The 19525-nt window shown below is 37.9% G+C and overlaps 1 protein-coding gene across 8 annotated transcripts in view; it reads right to left on the reverse strand.

The window, feature by feature from the left end:
* Nucleotides 1-949: 949 nt before the first annotated feature.
* The window catches only part of scn8ab (sodium channel, voltage gated, type VIII, alpha subunit b), a 101046-nt gene continuing 82470 nt past the window's right edge, over nucleotides 950-19525 (reverse strand). For 5 of the 8 annotated variants that reach the window (XM_068221810.1, XM_068221807.1, XM_068221809.1 and 2 more), the window contains exons 21-27: nucleotides 16855-16977; nucleotides 10740-11024; nucleotides 10513-10566; nucleotides 9964-10101; nucleotides 9516-9620; nucleotides 7769-8039; nucleotides 950-6398 (exon numbers count right to left, since the gene is read on the reverse strand). In XM_068221810.1, coding sequence (XP_068077911.1) covers nucleotides 5242-6398; nucleotides 7769-8039; nucleotides 9516-9620; nucleotides 9964-10101; nucleotides 10513-10566; nucleotides 10740-11024; nucleotides 16855-16977 — 2133 coding nt within the window. In that variant the 3' untranslated portion in view covers nucleotides 950-5241. 8 annotated transcript variants of the gene reach the window in all.

Raw genomic sequence — 19525 nt, forward strand, 5'->3', positions numbered from 1 at the left:
TATTTCATGACTTGGAGTTTAAGGTTTTTGATTGAAAGGCAAGTCCACTATGCAGAAATCTTCAGTTACTTGTTTAACATTAAAACTTGGGTCCTTTCAACAGCTTGAATGCTATGAGGAGATGAGCAATGAGCAATATACTAAATAAAATTTCTCAGAGTTGTAGTTAAAACATCGGGAATGTGTCATAGATTCTACAACTCTATGAAAAATATTGTTTTACTGTATATGAAATGACTTCCTGTAATTAGCATTGCATAGGCTTCATCGTCAAGTTTGTCAAGTTAGTCTATTGTTTTGGAGGCAGGACACCTTCTTGAATACAGTCCCGCTGACATTCGAGCCATAAAGGCCACTTGACATCTCTGGAGCCCAGAAAACTAACTGCAAAACAAGAAAATAAAGTCTCTGTAGACAACATAGCCTAGTGAAGCGACACAAACAATAGACTGCTATGCTGACGATTGCATGCACGAAGGGATATAAAGGTAACAACTCAATTATTTAAAGAGAAAGACATTTTTATCACACATCTTTTGGAAAGAAAAGAGACCCTTGATGAATCTCTAGTGCGCATGCTATCAAATGGGAACTTGACAATGCAAAAATAAAATATAATTTTGGGCTTCAAGAGAAGATGAGACTTGTTTTTACTATTCTATTCTGGAATAGTAAGGTAAATTAAAAGCCCAACTGATGAAAGATTTATTTAAATTGGTTCATCTGTGTGCGGACATGATCACTTTTTTCTTCCACCACATTTTTAGTGGATCAAAAGGTTTACTTTTGTATGAGTTTATGCTTGTTTTTTTAATGTGAAAAAAAGTCAGTATAATGACTATTTTCATAGTGAAAAGGTGAATGTTCTCACACACCCCAAAATTATACAGGCTACTGGGCATTGTTCAATATCCTTCTGAGAAAGAAAAAAAAACACAAGCACTCAAGCTTAACTGGAAGGCTGCTTTATTGTTTGGAAAAGGTTTCGTGCTCAAATGAAGACAATCTTTCACTGATTCTCACTAAGTCAAGTGGTTGTGCAACACACCCTCTCCTCTCCAACATCAGTGGCAAGAGATAAGAACAACATTTTGAACCAAAAACCACTTGAGTTATTGTCAGCAAATGAAGGAAATAGCATCTCAGTCATGCTACAAAAGAACAGACAGAAATCAGTATTTATAGAAAAATAAAAGAAGTGGCTGAAAATCAACAGAAGCTGAGCACAGAAGGCAAACTGTTTCTCTTTCTACAGACTCAACCTTCAAGAGATTCATCGAGTGACCGACGCACTCCATTTCCTGCCCCATGCTATTTGACGATCTCTGATGATGAAGTCAGGCTGATGCCAGTTAAGTTTTCTTTTTTTTCTTTTCCTTTTTGCTCTTTTTAGACTTTTTTTTTTTGGTCTTTTGTCTTTTTTTTTGTTCATTTTTTTGCTTTTTATTAGATGTCACAGACATTCTTTAGTACAGTTCTTTCTCCTAGTGCTCATTTGAAACAAGCTCCACTTGTTTAGGAGAATATTATGCAACATCATCTACTTTTTCGACAAACAAAATTGGCAGCAAAAGGCACCTTAAACAAACATACAAAGACAAGAAAAGCATAATATAAAGCCTAACCAAACCTAAAACTGCAAATTGCATTGCTGTGTATCTAAGAGATGAGGAACAAGCTAAGCTCAAGTCAAACTGCATCACACACAATTAAAGTGACCAAACCGTCACACACTCTTCATCCCCTTTCCCCTACCCCCATACACTCGCGCGCACACACACACACGCTTGCTCTTTCAGACTCGGACAGACAGATCATGGCATAATTTTGGCGAATAGGCCGGAAGATGAAAACAGGGTTTATGAGGGAAGAACATGTGGCGTCCAGTGCATATGTACGTAGTATGTGAGTTGGAGATGGCAGGACGTATTCACACAGGGTGTAAATGAATTGCTGGTAGTGCATTCCCCTCCCAAAAACAGGCGACATAAGCCATAGCGAGCAGCCAGTACATTACCGTGCATTGAAAGCTAGACCCGTGCACACACACAGTCCTCACTCTCTCAAAGCCAAACATCTTACACACACACAAGCACACACTGTGTGGGCCAGGTCAGAGTTTTGGTCGTTCATCGAACGTATTGCACGAAAGAAAGAAGAACGTGAGCAAATGACAGCCAGAAGTGCTTCCCCTCCACTCCAAGCAGAGGTCAAAACAGAGGAGGACAGTGCTCTCATATCGTATATATACATACATATGCATATGTATGCGCACACACATCTACATATACATGTATAGACAGATACATATGATCTATAGCTCTATATATGCCTTGATTTATGTATAGATTTATATATACTTTTTGCATTTAACATATATTGGATTCCCCTCTTTAATGTGAAAAGTGTGTCAAAAAAATCTACACCTTCTAACAAATATGTCAGTCTACCTAGTGAGACCAGGGCAATGAGTGAAGCCATTCTATTAAGGTTATAATTCATTTTCAGTATTAGATAGCAGTACTTTTTTTTAAAGTGTTTCCGTATTTACAAAAAACTATGCATGCCGTTAAAATAAAATTATATATTACATTATTTATAATCTCTTAAAAAGTTCATTCTTAACTTTTCAGCATTTTGTGCTGCTTACAACATAGCCTATACTGTACAACATGTTTTTTAAACTAGATTTTTCATCGAAACGAATGATCTGGTGTTTGTTTTTTGTGTTTCGTTTATACAGTCGAGCCTGCATGGCTGCATAAATGAGAATGGTTGAGCTTTGCTGAGCAGTTTTTTTTTTTATTTGTTATTTTTTATTTATTTTTTGGTTAACACCCTCGCATGCAGCAACTGGACCATCGACACCAGATGAAGGGTAAGGAAAAACCGCTGACGTCACTAAAAGAAACTGAAAATGTAGTCGCTCTGATGTGTGGAGTTGCCCGGCTCACAGTAAGCTGCTGTGGGACCAGTGCCGAATGGTTATTTGGCATTAGTGTGATGAGAAAAAAGGCTGACCAGGGGTCGAATAACTGCACGTTTAAAACCAAGGCCCTCCATTGAACAATGCTGAGAACTACTCTCAGTCTGGATGCCATCTCATCGTTACGTTTTCATTCCAGCCTGAAATCTCGGAAGCTCGGCTATGTGTCAGATAGCCCTACTCTTCTCTTTGCGTGAGAGTTCAGTGTGGTGGGAGAGCTCCTGCTTTAGCTCTACCCCAATAACAAACATTCTCCGGAGCCAGCGAAGGCCCTTATTGATGACATCAGAGTCACGTGATACATCTGTGTTGTATCCTGAGAATAATGGGGAAAGTCAACAAGCATCAGTCTGTCTGAAAGTGTTAAGCAGGAGAGGATCGCTCCCCTCCTGAGGACATTCCAGAAACTTCCAGACACAAATTGCACACACCAATTAACCAGACAAATATCTTTGGCTTCTCCTTAAACAGCCGTGACTTCCCGCTGTCTCTCTCAAGTCCTATCCGTGTGTCCTGGCTACAATCAAACCATTGCTGAAGATGTGATGGCTTTAAACACAGATAAAAACATCCTGACGATCCAGGACGAGACTAGACATAGACACTCTGCAAAACTCACCGAAAGTAAAACAGCATGTCAAAATCAAACGAAAAAGAATTCTGTTTTTCCAAAATAAAAATCTGCCACTTTCTCAAAAACGGTTATAGCTCATCTCATCTAACCCCTGATGATGAGGATTTAAAATGCCAACCAACTTGCTACACCCTTAATAATGCCCAAACCTTTACCCCCCCCGCCCCACCCTCTTGCCCCTCCCTGGACCCACCTACCATATGTCCCGCAGAGCGGGCAGTGCCGTAGGTGAGGTAAGCGATATTGCTGCATACAAATAAAATAAGAAGCTTTAGGAATTACAGTGTTATCTTTTGTTTCATTTCCCTCCTGTCTCCATACGCATACATTCCAACATTTGAGTTTTCCCATTCATTATCTCCTGAGCAGCAAAAAATGGGATGTCCACTATACTCGTCCTCTTCCAAAATGTGCCACACTTCTAGTATTGTTTCAAAGTACATAAGCCATTGATTAGTCACAGGCATTTGCACCATCTGAAGCCAATCCCAAATTCTGTCCTAGTGTTTGATAATAATCGAGGTGAAGATGCAGGTTTTGCATCTCAGGCCCAATTGGCTTTTCTCAGTATCAAATTGAATTTGGTTTCTGGTCATCAATTTAGCCAGTGGACAGCCTAAAACATTGTCAAGCCACTGTGGTGGTCTGTATTAGTGTTTTGTGGACTATGATTACTCATGCAAAATTTCTGATCAAAACATGCCACCATGCAAGTCATTTCTATGCATTGAACAAGCACAATAATTTATTATTCATTTGGAGATGTGTATTGGGGGCCCCTGGTTATTGCCCCCGGTCCTATCGGTGTGAAAGCCCATGTAGAAAAAGCCTTTTGATGCAGGTATAACAAAGTTATCATGACACAGTTACTGAGGGTGACATGGGCAAAATGTTGAATGTTAATTCGTTTTTTTTCCTCCTGCTTCTCCTCCTTTTTTTGCCGCTCAAATAATGTAAAGACCATGTAAAACATATTCGACACTAACAAACGCAAAGAGACCGTTGGAATCAGCCAGACTCTTGGTTTTGTTTCACACTCATGTCTATCCTGCTCACTCTCACAGAGTTCTTACACATGTGAAATGAAACGGTGCAGACTCCTTCGCCCTCCGCTTCGGGAAGCTGATTCTTTCATGAATAGCAGTGTTTGTTTTCTGCATGGAAAGTTCGCCGACGCAGTTCAGAAGCATGGGATTCCATCCTGGTTTTCCCTTGGAGATTATCACATTCCTGCTCGGTGAAGAGTTCCATACTGAAGCGCAATATAGCCCTCTAAAATACACTTGATCAAGTATCGGTCTTTTTAAATTCGTATTTGATACTGTTTTAATCAAGTCTTGATGCAACAGTGTCACACAGGAAGCTGATTATGTTTGGTTTAACTTGTAAGAGTCTTCAAGCTTTGAGGAACCCCAACACTTTTCGCCGCCTCGATACGCCAGTGACGTTTGTAAACAATTTTTTGTCGTGTTACTTCGGCTTTGTTTTTTCCCCTTAAATGAAATTAATCTGTACATCTGTATAAGTTAATTCAGGGTTTCCATTCGCTTGAAATGACAGTTTTTTGTTATAAATATCGGCATGATCATTATCACTGTCCATGAGTGTTACCGCAGCAGTCTTAACACTTAGATTCCCTGACATCTTTTTGGTTTCGGCCTTTCTCCTTGCGGCCCTTGCCTTCGTTGTTGTCGTCCTGCTTTTCCTTCTCGGGCTTGGTTACACTGTCATAGGATGGCAGGGATGCAGTGGAAGGTGTGCCCTCTTTCTTCTCCTGATTGCCCCCACCGTTCTCCAGTTTGTTGTTGGCAGGCCTGCGTTTGCAGATGAAGCCCCTGCTCGCGAGGTGGGACCGGTAAGATCTCTGGATCACGATGGCTGACACCTCTTCCTGCTTACGCCGTAGTGTGGTGGTGATGGGCTCATATGACACCTTGGACGGGTTGGCTGCCACAAAGCGCTCCTCCATTTGCTGTCGCATCATGTCCAGGTCACCGCTGTCACCCAGCACGCGCTTGGTAAAGGCAAACAGAATGTCCAAGCAATGAATGCGGTCGCCGCTCACCATGGGCAGGTCCATGGCGATCAGCTCGATGATGTTTGGCTTTGGCACACGGAGGGGATGCTCTAATGTATCCGCAAAGTCTGGCAGCTTGGCGAAGGTGATGAACTGGGAAGCGTCGGGGTCAAACTTTTCCCAGATTTCATAGAAGGACTCAAAGTCGTCTTCGCACAGTGGATCCGCACTCTCTTCGGTGGCAACGCTGAAGTTCTCCAAGATGATAGCGATGTACATGTTCACCACAATCAGGAAAGACACGATAATGTACATTACAAAGAAGAAGATTCCCACTGAAGGATTGCCACAGTTGCCCTTAACTGTGGTTCCTGGGTTCTCTTTATTAGGGTCGCAGTCAGGCGGATAGTTCAAGATAGGAGCCAACAGGCCATCCCAGCCAGCTGATGTGGTGATCATGAATAGACAGATCATGCTGTTGCCAAAGGTTTCAAAGTTATACATGTCGTCAATTCCTATTTCTCTCTTCACGTAGGCAAAGTTGGACATGCCAAAGATAGAGAAGATGAACATGACTAGGAAAAGCAATAAGCCAATGTTGAACAGAGCAGGAAGTGACATCATCAAAGCAAACAGTAATGTCCGGATGCCCTTGGCTCCTTTAATCAGACGCAGGATTCGGCCGATTCGAGCCAGACGGATTACTCTGAATAAAGTTGGTGAGACAAAGTATTTCTCGATGAGGTCTGCCAGGAACATACCTGAAAAACCAAGCGAAAACACATTACAAAACCTTACAAAATGTACAGTGCCCAGCATAAATGAGTACACCCCCTTTAAAATTTTGGTTTATTTTTATTAACACAAGAATATGATCTTGTGAAAATTATACATGGAGTTCAAACAAGTTGTTACAAAAATGTTTACAACTGATAACAAATCTCAGCTAAATCTAATATTTTATATGGCTTCATTGATTTTTCATAATTGAACTAATTCTGCTAGACTTTCAATGAACTAACTGATGACCTAAAGCAACACCTTTTTTCTCCATTCCTCTAGTCTCTATTTCAGATCCTGGATGGAGAACGACATTCATCTTGTCTTTTCAAACTCCTTAAAAGTGTTCTGTTAGATTGAGGTCTGAGGACATGCTTTTACTGAATCTCTTTTACCCTGTTCTTCCACGGAAATGAACCAGTGACCTTGGGTGTTAGTTTTGGATCATAATCCTTTTGAATGGGTTTTTGGTAGCGTAGAACATGAAGTGATGACATCATCTTCTCTTTCATCTCCTCTGCAATCTATGAAATACAGCTCCTCGACCCCTGCAGAACTCATTCAACCCTTCACAAGAGCACTGGTACCATCATGCTTTACAGTTGCATTTTGTCTTGAGATTCCAAACAGTTTGGAACCCATCAGAGCCAAATAGATTATTCTCTTTCAGATCCCTTCAAAATACAAAGTCCCTGTAGTCTTTGCTTTTGTCAAACATGAGCCCTCGCAAATACTAGATGGGCTTTTTGCCTAGGGGCATCAGGAGTGGCTTCCATCATAAACCACAGCCATGGATGTCAGTCCTGTAAATGCTGTACCTGTATGTCATATCAAGTCAAAGGAAACAATCACCCCAGTTTGACTTTATAATGATTCAGCCATCTGTACCAACTTCAGTTAGACACCTATATTTCCCAGCAATCGTCCCAAAATTCTATTTTTTATCATACAGCAACATTTTTCATACTTACTAGCAAAGCTTTCCTATAGCTTTGTCCTTCCTTATCAAAGTGACACTTGTATTGTGGCATTTTTCCATTTGATGTCATTGTGTCAGCATTGCAGTAAGTGGGAGTTGATCTGACTCATCTGCTGGTGAATTCAAATGTTATGTTCTGAGTTCTCCTAATTGGGGTGTACTCATTTTTTTGCACCACGATCTTAACTTAATTTGATAGAATAGTAAGACTAACTAATTGACTTAAAACAGAACTTAAAAACAGATCTGCACAAATATCTTTTTGTATAAGATCCCATAGAAAGGTAATTTAAAGGAAAAATCTGTCAGGATGTACTAGTTCATGCTGGGTACTTTAGAAAACAGAAAAAAACATTTAGACACAGCACTTACCCACAATGGACAGAATGACAACGACGCAGTCAAAGACATTCCAGCCATTGGTGAAATAATAGTGTCGCAGCGCAAAGAGTTTCAGGACGAACTCGCCAGTGAAGGCCACGATGAATACGAAGTTTATCCAATACAAGATGTTCTCTGTCTCGTCTGACTGATCATCTGTTTCCACCATCATGGTTACCATGTTAAGACAGATGAGCATCATGATGGAAATATCAAAGGCCTGCTGAGTGACAAAGTCAAATACCATCCCCTGGATTTTGTTCTATGAGAAAGAAAACACACATTGGCGCACAATTACAACAGTGGACTAGAAGTGCGACTTCATCTAATAATAAAAAAAGCTAAAGAAATTCATAAAATAAAAAATGACATTACAAATCAATAGTTAAAATACCATTTTAAACTTTTATAAATGTAGCTAAATGTAATATAATAAATAAATTTAGTCAATTGACAAATGAAAATGTAAAACTGTTGAATTAATATTTTAAAATGTATTCAAATGTAAATAGGGCTGGACGATTAATTAAAAAGTAATCGAAATCGACATTCAGAACCTAGAATCAATCTAGTTTTTAACTTACTTTTCCTACCGTACATGGAATTACATGAACCGCTCTTTTAAGCCTTTTTTTAATGGCTGTTTTAAACTCATCCAGCCATTTTGCAGCCACATCTGATCTCTGGTTAAGTAGGACGATGGACCCACTCTTGAGCCTTTCTTTACACTACATTGACGATAATTGGAAGCTGCGCCAGAGATGCCTTAAGAGGGCATATTTTCCATTACATTATAATTATTATTTACATTAAAATATTTGTTTACATAAAATGCAGTTAATGCAAAATTTAAAATATTATTTACAGGATATACAAGAGTTATTTTATTTATTTTATACTTGAAAATAATTAAATTTATTTCCAAACGTGCAAGCTATTTATTTTTACTTTTTTATTAGAAAAAAGTGGCTGTTGATTTTAGGTAATGTATGTTTTAATTTTAGTTATTTAACGTTGATGTTAATAAATAATCATAGATAGTAGGCAGTGTTTGTTTCCTTTAATTATTTTAAAATCAAGCAATATTTACAGTACAAAGCTTGTCAGTAAACTATGAGGGCTTTATATATATATATATATATATATATATATATATATATATTTATATATATATATATATATATATATATATTTTTTTTTTTTTTTTTTTTGTCTAATTTGTGTTTACTGGAGAGAATATTTTTTCAACTCATTTCTAAAAATAATAGTTTTTATAACTTATATCTAATAACTGATTTATTTTACCTTAGCCATTATAATAGTACATACTATTTTACTAGATTTTTCAAGACACTTCTAAACAGCTTAAAGTGACATTTAAAAGCTTAACTAGGTTAATTAGGTTAACTAGTCAGGTTAGGGTAATTAGGCAAGTTAACAATAACTTGCCTAATTACCCTAACCTGCCTAGTTCACCTTATTAACCTAGTTAGGTCTTTAAATGTCACTTTAAGCTGTATAGAAGTGTCTTGAAAAATATGTAGTAAAATATTATTTACTGTCATCATGGCAAAGATAAAATAAATCCGTTATTGGAAATAAGTTTTTAAAACTTTTATGCTTAGAAATGTGCTGAAACAATCTTTACTTCATTTAACAGAAATTAGGGAAAAAAATAAACAGGAGCGCTTATAATTCAGGGGGAATTACAATAAACATTGTATATCTGTGTGCTTACCAGAGGTCTAGGGATGGGTTTCTGTGGCTTCTTTGAGCCCAGTTTCTTCATAGCATTGTAGTATTTTTTCTGTTCTTCTGTCATGAAGATATCCTGACCTCCAAAGTAAAGGGACAAAAGAAGACTGGTTACAATCTTGACAGTTTTAATCATATATGGCTGCATGATCTTTTTTTCTGATACAGTGTCAGATGTTGATTTTGATCATTGCATCCAGACGTCCATTGTCAATTACAAATCACCACAACAGGCTGTACCAAAATTGATACCACTATTGATACCGACTGATTCCACATAGCCTAAGTTAGTCATTATGCTGAAAACCATTCGTTTTTACTATTAGTCACTATACCTTACTAAAATATGCACAGAACTGGAGATAACAAGATATATGGAGAGAGCAAAGATAGAGAAGAGGCACAAAAAAAAAGATGGACTGAACACTTATCTTTTTCTTCTGTTGGTTAAAGTTGTCAATAATGACACCAATGAACAGGTTCAAGGTGAAGAAGGACCCAAAGATAATGAAGATGACGAAATATATATACATGTAGATGTTGTCCTCATAAAGGGGCTGGTCCTCAACCTGCAACCAACAAAAAGCAGAGAGAGACTTAGCAAGACAAAGCCACTAAATAAATTCATAAATAAAGTTCAGAATTAAAAGAACATTTTAAAGGATATTTGATGAGTTGTAAATATTCTGAAGCACAACATAAAAAGCTTAAATGATATATTTGGAAAAACAAAATTAGAGAACACTTTCAGATTCATCTAAATTCATTTTTAACTGGAAGCCTAACATTTAGCTTTTTTTACTGAATTAATGTAGGGATTTAATAAAGGGAAACAAATGGATTTTGATGAATTGCCTGGTTTATTTTGTTAAACACTCTTCTACTTTCATGGTATATCATTAGTTCCTAAATCAAGTGTTTATAAATCGAATTTGGGTCTCCATTTGCAAAGAAATATAATATGTACAGTAGAAAAATACCTTTCTGGAATCCACAGCAGCATACATGATGTCCATCCAGCCTTTGAATGTAGCCTATGTCATGGAAAAACAACTAGCTCAATCCACAGTGGTAGTCATTAATATTTAATTGTATGTTTGTGTTTATAATTTGTGAATTCATGAAGAGACTGGTTTACTCATCAAGCATTAAGAACTGGGATGTTAGTGGGTATTCAGAGAATTTTTACACAGGGACAATGTCTTACCACTTGCAAGAGTGCCAGGTAACCTGCGCCCACATTATCGAAATTGATCTTTACGTTCTTCCAGCGAACTTCTGTGTAGTTTGCATTGATGAGTGCAAAGCATTCGGTCTTGTTATTGACAACGTCGACTTGAAAATACTCCTCTGCAGTCTGGTTGAAGCAGTAATAGTACTTTCCAGCAAACAGGTTGACACCCATAATACTGAAGATCAGCCAAAAGATCAAACACACCAACAGCACATTCATGATGGAGGGAATGGCACCCACCAAAGCGTTCACCACAACCTACAGGGTAAAAAACAACAACAGAATCGGGGGAAGTGGGCAAGAAAAGACAGAAAAAGTATTAGAGTAATGTACCAAAACTGAGCTATTTTGATATGCCAATGACCAGCATTTAATGTATATATCTCCAAGCTCATTTTAATCGCATTTTCACATGACATACTTTGACAAAGAAAAATTTATCTCCATGACAACAGTATTTAGTTTTTGTTGTCAGTTGTTTAATAATGACAAATAAGCTATATATAGAATTCTTCATCACATTTTGGTATCTACATGAATTTAAATCTACAAAAGTTTTTCATTATAATATATTATAATTATATAATATAATATTCTACAAACTTTTATAATTATAGTATATTATAATTATATACTGTAATAATATATTATTATATTTTAATATATACATAAAAATACAATTGTCAACTTTTAAGTTTCAAATAACTTTCCTGAAAATTAAGCATCAAAATATGAATGAAATAGTGGTTGATCATCATTTAAATACAGCTCAATTTAGGTAAAAAATTAAATAACATAATTTTTCTAACCTGTACACATTCAAGTGTATAAAACTATATTTTAAAATATTTGAAATGTCTTGTTGACAAATAATGTAGTTACAGTAAAACCTAGTTGTCTATAGGATAGAGACAAAAAAAAATCTTAATATGAAAGATTTTAAATGACCTTTAATTTGGGTGTTTTCAGTAAGCCACTGTCAAAATGTACTAAAGCAAAAACTATAGAATACACAAGACATGTCACTTATAGTTTTGAATAGGGAAAATTGTAACAGTCAATATGGTAAATGAATCCACGCCTACTAGTACAGGATTTTATTTATATTTTTTAAATACCCAAGGTCTGCTAGTTGCAATTTCCAAATTTTTATTGCCAATCTTAAGACAATTGTAATTGTTTGTTTTGTTTTAACTTTTAATTTCCACAACCATAGCAGAGCCGGGGGGATCAGAGTTAGCACTCTAGCTTGGCCTCACCCTACTAGTACAGAAACCAATCATCAATCGCTATAGACTGACAGACAGGTTTTATCTATACACTAGACAGGTTTGTGATCAACAAACACACCAAAATCTCAGCGAATAGTTGATTCACAGATGTAAGTAATAAATCTAAATAAAGCTTAAAATCTCTACTTTTACATTTTTTACTTTCTCAATTTTTTTTGTTTTGTAATCTATATGAATCAAACTCGAGGTACAGTCCATCCTGTCATACATACATCACATGACAGCAACTACTCAAACGCCCACAAACTTGTAAACAAAGAGTCGCTGTCAATTCTGGAGGAGATTCACCATTAAGAGCAAGTTGTGAATTACTTCAGAAGACCAGCACGATCAGACCATCATTATTTAGAGGTGATAATGTGTAGAACAGCAGTAAATGAGGTTGGTGTTTTGGTCTCATTCCTTTTGAGTGCGCATTAGCTTGGGCACCGTAAAAATGATGATTTTGTTTGATTAAAATTTTAGAAATTAAACTTATGAGACCGATGTTTAATTTTATTGGTAATTCCAAATATGTAATTTAATCATAAGCTTGGCAAACAGTTTTGGAGAATTTGATATTTCCCCATTCAGACAGAATGAGCACACTGCCCGAGAGGCGTTTCAAAGATGGCCACGGAGTGAAATTACTTGCCTTAATGAGACTTTGATTAAAGTCATTTAATTCTGACATATTCATCAAATTAAACAGAATGTGAAAAAATGTTCTAATGTTCTAATGAAACAATTATTCATCTGTTTTGAGCACTAATAATTTACTCAAAAATCTATTTTTGTTAGTATAAGTGTGTATAAGAGCATGGAGATAAATACACAAATATACAGTACAATCTACTAACTAATTCTAAGATGATGTACATGTAAACCAGTATGGCTGTTTTAAATAGTATCTAATTAAATCAAGATTCAAACATAAAGAACAGAATCACTGATTCTCCAGGTCTGTGAGTTGCACGCTGGATATCATTCTCTGCTTCTGTCTGCTTTCATGAATTGTCAGTCATTAATCCTGTTATACATTGATATGACTGGATAAGGGTATTATCTTATTATTATTTTGTAAATATGACTAGTGGAAGTTCTCAGAAATATGAATGGGTTGCAATTTCACCCTTGACAAGACTATACCAAGAAGTAAGAATCAAACAGAAGCAAAACACTGCCTGTATCCAGAGTATATCTGCAATTAAAAATTGTACAGTTTGAACTTTCAGTGAATCATTACTCATTCATATTTAACAGCTGAAACATTTCTTCTCTTGCCATACTAGTTCACTGCTAAGAGTTATGAAAGAACCCAGATATTAAAGGGAAAACTACCATCCCATTCGTGATTGAAATGTAGAGAGAGACACTGCAGACGAAGACTCCCACCCTCCCTCTCACCTCCCATAAATGAGACACATAAAAGCTGTGATGTCAGAAATGGTCAGGCGGTAGCGGTGCATGCAGAGCCTTAATTGTAGCAGCAGACATGCCCTGCTCCCCCTTTATACATTTGCACAGATAATTAACCATGTCGGGGATCTCACTAACTCTTTAATTAGTGATCCTTACACAGATCAGCATCCTTAATTTTAGTTCAGGCTTTTTAGGGCAACTTACATTAATTATCGTTAAGAAAATGAATCAAACATTCTCTAAAATAATAATGCTCTGGTAGTGAAATCTGATCTGTATATACTCCAGGCATGCACTGGAGCTTCCTCAGCAAATAAGCTTGGTATATACAGCAATCAATGAGATGGTTATGTAATCTCAGGGATTAGCAACAGCAAAACCAATGGGGGAACAAGACTTTCTGACTCCACCTTCAAGAACATGCATTCTACATGAAATGCAATGCCAAAGAGATGAAACCACTCGGTACAAAGAAAAGGACTTCCAAAACTTGGGATTTGGGGAAAAAAAAGAATGTTTTGGCTGCAATAGTCTAGTTTCAAGTATCAATTATCAATATCCGCTTATCCACTGTCTCGCCAAAAGCAAGTGTGCTAGTGTATGCCAGGGCCAGTCTTGTCTCAAATGTCTCTTTTGGGGCTTGATCTGGGCTCGTCAGGGATTCCTCAAGGCCAACAGCCAGGGGTTTTTGGCCGCCAAATACATTGGGCGAATTGGAGCCTGCAGGGTTCCCAAATTTACTATAAGATGGCCAGCATTTCTGCTTATTTCCCATAATTTCATTTAGGTTACCAGCTATCGTCAAAGGTTAAGACATTTCAAACAAAGCTTATCGCTCACTTTTGAACATCATAGAGGTTTGGATCACCATATGTGGTAGAGAGTTGCTAAAGGCTACTTGTGCTAACAGCTGCCCTAATAGACAAATTTGACAAAACATATATCGGTATTTATTTTAATTTTTTAACTCTTCCCTGTACCTTTCTTATACTGGACTTCTTTATCTGTGAGTTTATCTGGCTGAAAGAATATTAGTATTGTGAAATGAGAGAGAGAAGACTCAAACTCATGTGATGTAGACAAAATGCTCATAAAGTTTCCTGTTTATATGTCTACAGGTCTACATGGTAGCTTTCGGAATAGCTCTGCATGGCCAATGCAACAGTGGAAATGCAGTCTGATTTTGGCCTCAGTGCTGGAAGTTACGCCCCATTCACACGGGGCATCAGCTTCAACAATTACCATTCACTTTAAATGGATGATGTCAGGCGTTGCAGAACTGCATTGTGGATCTGTCGGCGCCGCTTCAGTGGCGTTGCTCACTGCAGAAGTGGGGACTATCTCAACTTTTTAAGCGGCGACGGAATCTTCAGCCAATCAGATCGCTGTATGCAAATACACCAGCTAAGATAGTGGCCTATTGCTGACTAATTTCATTGGCTAATGCCGCTATGACGATTATGTCAGCCTCAACTTCACACACTCCCTCTGTCTAGCGTTGACGCTGAAGCCTCGTGTGAATGGGGCAATCTACTGGTTCTCTCTGGGCTGTTGTTAGTCCTGGCTTAAACTGGCCTGAGAGTGAAAAGGTGGCTAATGAAACATTTAAATCATAGATTTGTATAAACCTAAAGAGCTTTACAGGAATATTTTATAATGGCACACCTTGAGAAAAAACAATGTGGTGGCTTTTTCCGAAGAATTTGCTAATGGCTGGAGTAAAGTCATGATCACACTAGACTTTGAGCATACAAAATTACACCAGAAATTATTACAGTTGTCATATAATGTCACATTCATCCCAGGTAGCAAATAATTCTGGCCCAGATGTGGCATAAAGCTGGCACAGCAGGCATTCATCCGGCACTAGCATACAGCATCTGGGCCAAACATGACCTGGGTTTGGCAGAAGTAGCAACGTCTTTAAGGCGGCACACAATACTTGGGCCACATATCAAATGTAGTATTTGGCCCAGATGCTAATAATGGATATGTGGGCCATGTAATTTTGGCCTATCTTGACCCACATTTAAAATACATTTTAATTATTTTTAAATAAAGGAAAGGATTTTTAAATCAGGTCACTTCAAGAAAAAGCACGCCCATATAGCTCACCTAAAAGGCAATGCTTTATGGGTTTATCAATTTCATTGCAGTCGTTACACACCAACATATCTGGCCCAGTTCAGGCTCAGTTATGGGTTATCAACTTGGCTGAAGCTTGGCCCAAATACAGTTCATGCTGGGCCATTGTCTGGAAGCCAGACTTGGTCGAGTTATTTACGGTAACTCACTGCGGCATGTGGGCCAAGCAAAAGCTGGTTGTGTGGGCCAGAGATATTTTGCTATGGGGGAAAGCACGCCTATAGTGTGCCAAAAGCGCAATGCTTTATGTGTTTACCTATTTCATTGAAATTGTGACACACCAACCTATCTGGCCCAGTTCAGGCCCAGTTATGAGTTATTAACTTGGCTGAGACTTGGCCCATTTATGGTCCATGTTTGGCCCTTGTCTCGAAGCCAGACTTGGTCCAGCCATGTACCGTAATTCACTGTGGCATGTGGGCCAAGTAAAACCTGATTGTTAGGGCCAGGGAAATTTTGCTATGTGGGATGTCTACTCGACTTTTTGGAATCTTGGAGAGATCTCTGTAAACCACTCAAAATGAGAAATAACTTCATGAGCATTTATATATGCCTTCTCCCACATTCATATGGGTATGAATAGAAGTCAATAAGGTCAAAGTGTAGTTTGACCGGCCTTAAGACTACAGAAATCAGTCTACATAGTGGGTTGAAAGAACAGAGCAAGGTGAAGACGATATGTGGACCAGGGTTCAGGTTAGAAGACGATTTGTGCAAATGTGAACTTTTTAGATATTTGGATGCTTGAAAAAGCATTGGAGGCCCTAATCTAATTTAGTTGCATGTATGTCAGCGATCTTGGCCAGATTTCAAAATAAATTAACAAAGAACTGAACAACAGAATGAATGGTTGTGATGAGGCAGCTTTACATAATATACCCTCTCGTCTTTATTCTAAAAACCATAAGTTTCCCCAAAAGTTGCTATAAGATTATCAATTGATTGTCAACTGATTGGGAAAATATGTATTTTTTGTAATTCCTCCCCAATCAATAAAAGGAAGCTAAATCTTCATACTTCAGCTGCATCATGACGCAATGTTGAAAAGGCTGTCCATGCGGAGAGTTTTTAAATACATGCACTTGAAGGATAGCTTTAGCCAAAACAATGTCAGCTGGATTTCCAGAATCCTGATAGGTTTGCTTATTCTTCTGTAGCTGTGGTTCTGCTTTCTGAACAATGGTGATTTTCGGCATGCAGTCGTGTTCTCACAGAGTGACTGGCATGCATAGGGCAGCCCTGGATCTTACCCTCATGCCCTCAAACCGGGACAAAGCTCTCAGGGGCCTGAGAGCCCTCAAAGTTCTCAGGGACTTTATGGGGCCCAAGTCTGAGTAGCCCAGCGCATTAGCTATAAGGCTGACTATAGACACCTATACAAAGAGAGAAAGAGGAAGGGAGGAAGAGAGAAAGAGATGGGCCAAAGTGTTAGAGTCAAGGAGGATGTCAGGGAGAAAGAGAGAAGACCCTAAGTTGACACTGAGCTGCAGTAAACAGATATATACATACATAGAGAAGGGTATGCTCATATATGTATGCATATATGTGTATTCAACAACAGAGAGAGAGAGAGAAAAGGAAAGAGATTCAGGTTAAACAATGGGGTTAACCAGTCAGAGGTACTGTATATGTTGGGCGACCCAAATGTTTGATCTTAATATGCGATTGGTTTTTGGTTTTGCAGGCAGACGAAGCTTGGAAAGCAGCTTACAGCAAACCTGGAAGGAAACTTGTGGTTGAGAAATACAAAAAAACAGAGGTGAAGGGACACGTTTAGAGAAGAGGTGTGCACAAACTTACAAGCACATTCACTGTACTCTGCACACACAAAATACACACGATACATACAGACACAAACCGCGTACGGTACACATGAGACCATTCGAGAGTCATTAGGGTAACAGGGCGGTTTGGGAGAGTAAGGAGGCAGAGAGAGAGAGGAACTCCTGTAAAAGAACAAGAGAGTCCTAACAGAGACCTTACCCTGGCCCCTCACTTCCCGGCCCTCTTATGCCCCTCAGGCCCTCTTGTGTCCATCAGCACTATAGAGAGACAAGGTTACAGTGCCTGTCAGGGACAATATCTAGCATTTAGAAACACTTTCGTTTAGGACCATAAAGAAATGTACACACCATTGGCCCTGTATACAAAAATAGGCCACATATGTAAAAACTGGTAGTCATGTTTATGTATTCAAGATTCTGACAATGAAACCACGTCAGTTCCTTTCAAATCACCCATTTCTGCTGCTTAATTTACAAATATGGCCTAGAGTGCTATGTAGTACCTGTAGTTTCATTTAAAAAAAAATCTTGTTACCCATAAATAACTATTTTAAAGTGATAAAGTGCAATGGGTCTCATTCACTAATATGTATGTATGTATAATATTATGTTTACACTGAGTGGACACATATTCAACAAGTTGCTGATTATGCAACTACCTCTCTGAAATAAAAAAATAAATTACTAATGCTTTACACACCTGAAACTTGCCTACAGCACTTATTCATTGTTGCTCTTATAGTTGTGTAAATTGCTTCCTTGTCCTCATTTGTAAGTCGCTTTGGATAAAAACGTCTGCTAAATGACTAAATGTAAATGTAAATGTAATGCTGGACACATTTGCCAGTGATTTTGTCTATAATGACTAAATCTGTTGGCTGGACATCCCAAATATGAATTTCCCACTCAAGCAAACCCCAAATATGCTTTACTGGATTGAGATTTAGTAACTGTGGAGGTTTCTTGAGGTATAGTAAATATTCAAGAAACCAGTTTTTGTAACAGGGTGTTATCCTGCTGGAAGTAGCCATCACAAGATATCATAAAGTGTTGGACAGTGTCAGCAACAAATACTAAGCTGTTGGCACTAATGCTATAGCAGAAATCCAGACTCAACAGACAAGGCAAAACATTTTCTAATCCGATTTTGGTGGGTCTGTGTGAAGTTTGGACCAAGTTTATTTTTCTCATTTGACAACAGTGGCACCGGTGTGGTATTCTGCTGCTGCTGTAGCTTATCTGTTTCAAGGTTTTGTTGTGTGTTCTTCTGCAGACCTCAGTAGTAAAGAGGGGTTATCAGAGATACTGTTTCTTTTCTATCTGCTCAAACCAGTCTAGCAGTTCTTCTCTGGTCTGATGGCATCAGCAAGGCATTTTCACCCACAAAAAAATGCAGTTTATTGCATATTTTCTCTTGTTTGACCATTCTGTGCAAATCTTAGATAAATCTGTGCGTTAAAATCACAGTAGATCAGGGCCGGAGTGGGACTCCTTTTCAGCCCTGGAGTTTTCAAGCCTTAGATCGGCCCACCTCAGTTCACAACTGACTATATTAAAATAATGTAATTTCCGATTCAGTTTCTAATGACACGATCACGTATTTTTCAAGGAAACAGCTGATTTAGAACTTCAAATATTTTTCATAAATACGAGAACATTAAAGGGTAGTTAAATCTCCAATAATATTCCTGACAAACTTCAAAATGTCCTTTTCTGCAAAATCTGAATATATAGTCTGTGCAAAATTCGTTTTAGATATTATCAATATTTATATTGATGGCTTAATCTTTTTCTCCGCTTTTTAGATTTCTAATCAGGTTATGTCAGAATTATTAATGTAGTAAATCATCTGATTTTCATTGAGCAGGTGTAATATCCGTTAATTGAGGGGTTAATTTGAGCTGAAATATGCCGGATTCGGCACCCCTGAAATCTGATCCGGCACCTAATTTTACCGATCCCCTCCTCAACTGCCCTCCTCCTCCGTCCGCTGATCACTTTCACTTCCGCGACAACTAATAACGCTATATTTGCTTATGGGGCTGCGAGAAAATAAATAAAAAGAGCAGAGCTGTGGTAAAATAATACTAAGTAATAATAATAAAAGGGAGGTTGTGGTAAAATAAATAAATGAATG

This window comes from Danio rerio, chromosome 6 (genome assembly GCF_049306965.1).
Source record: "Danio rerio strain Tuebingen ecotype United States chromosome 6, GRCz12tu, whole genome shotgun sequence".
In the NCBI taxonomy this organism is placed as follows: Eukaryota; Metazoa; Chordata; class Actinopteri; order Cypriniformes; family Danionidae; genus Danio; species Danio rerio.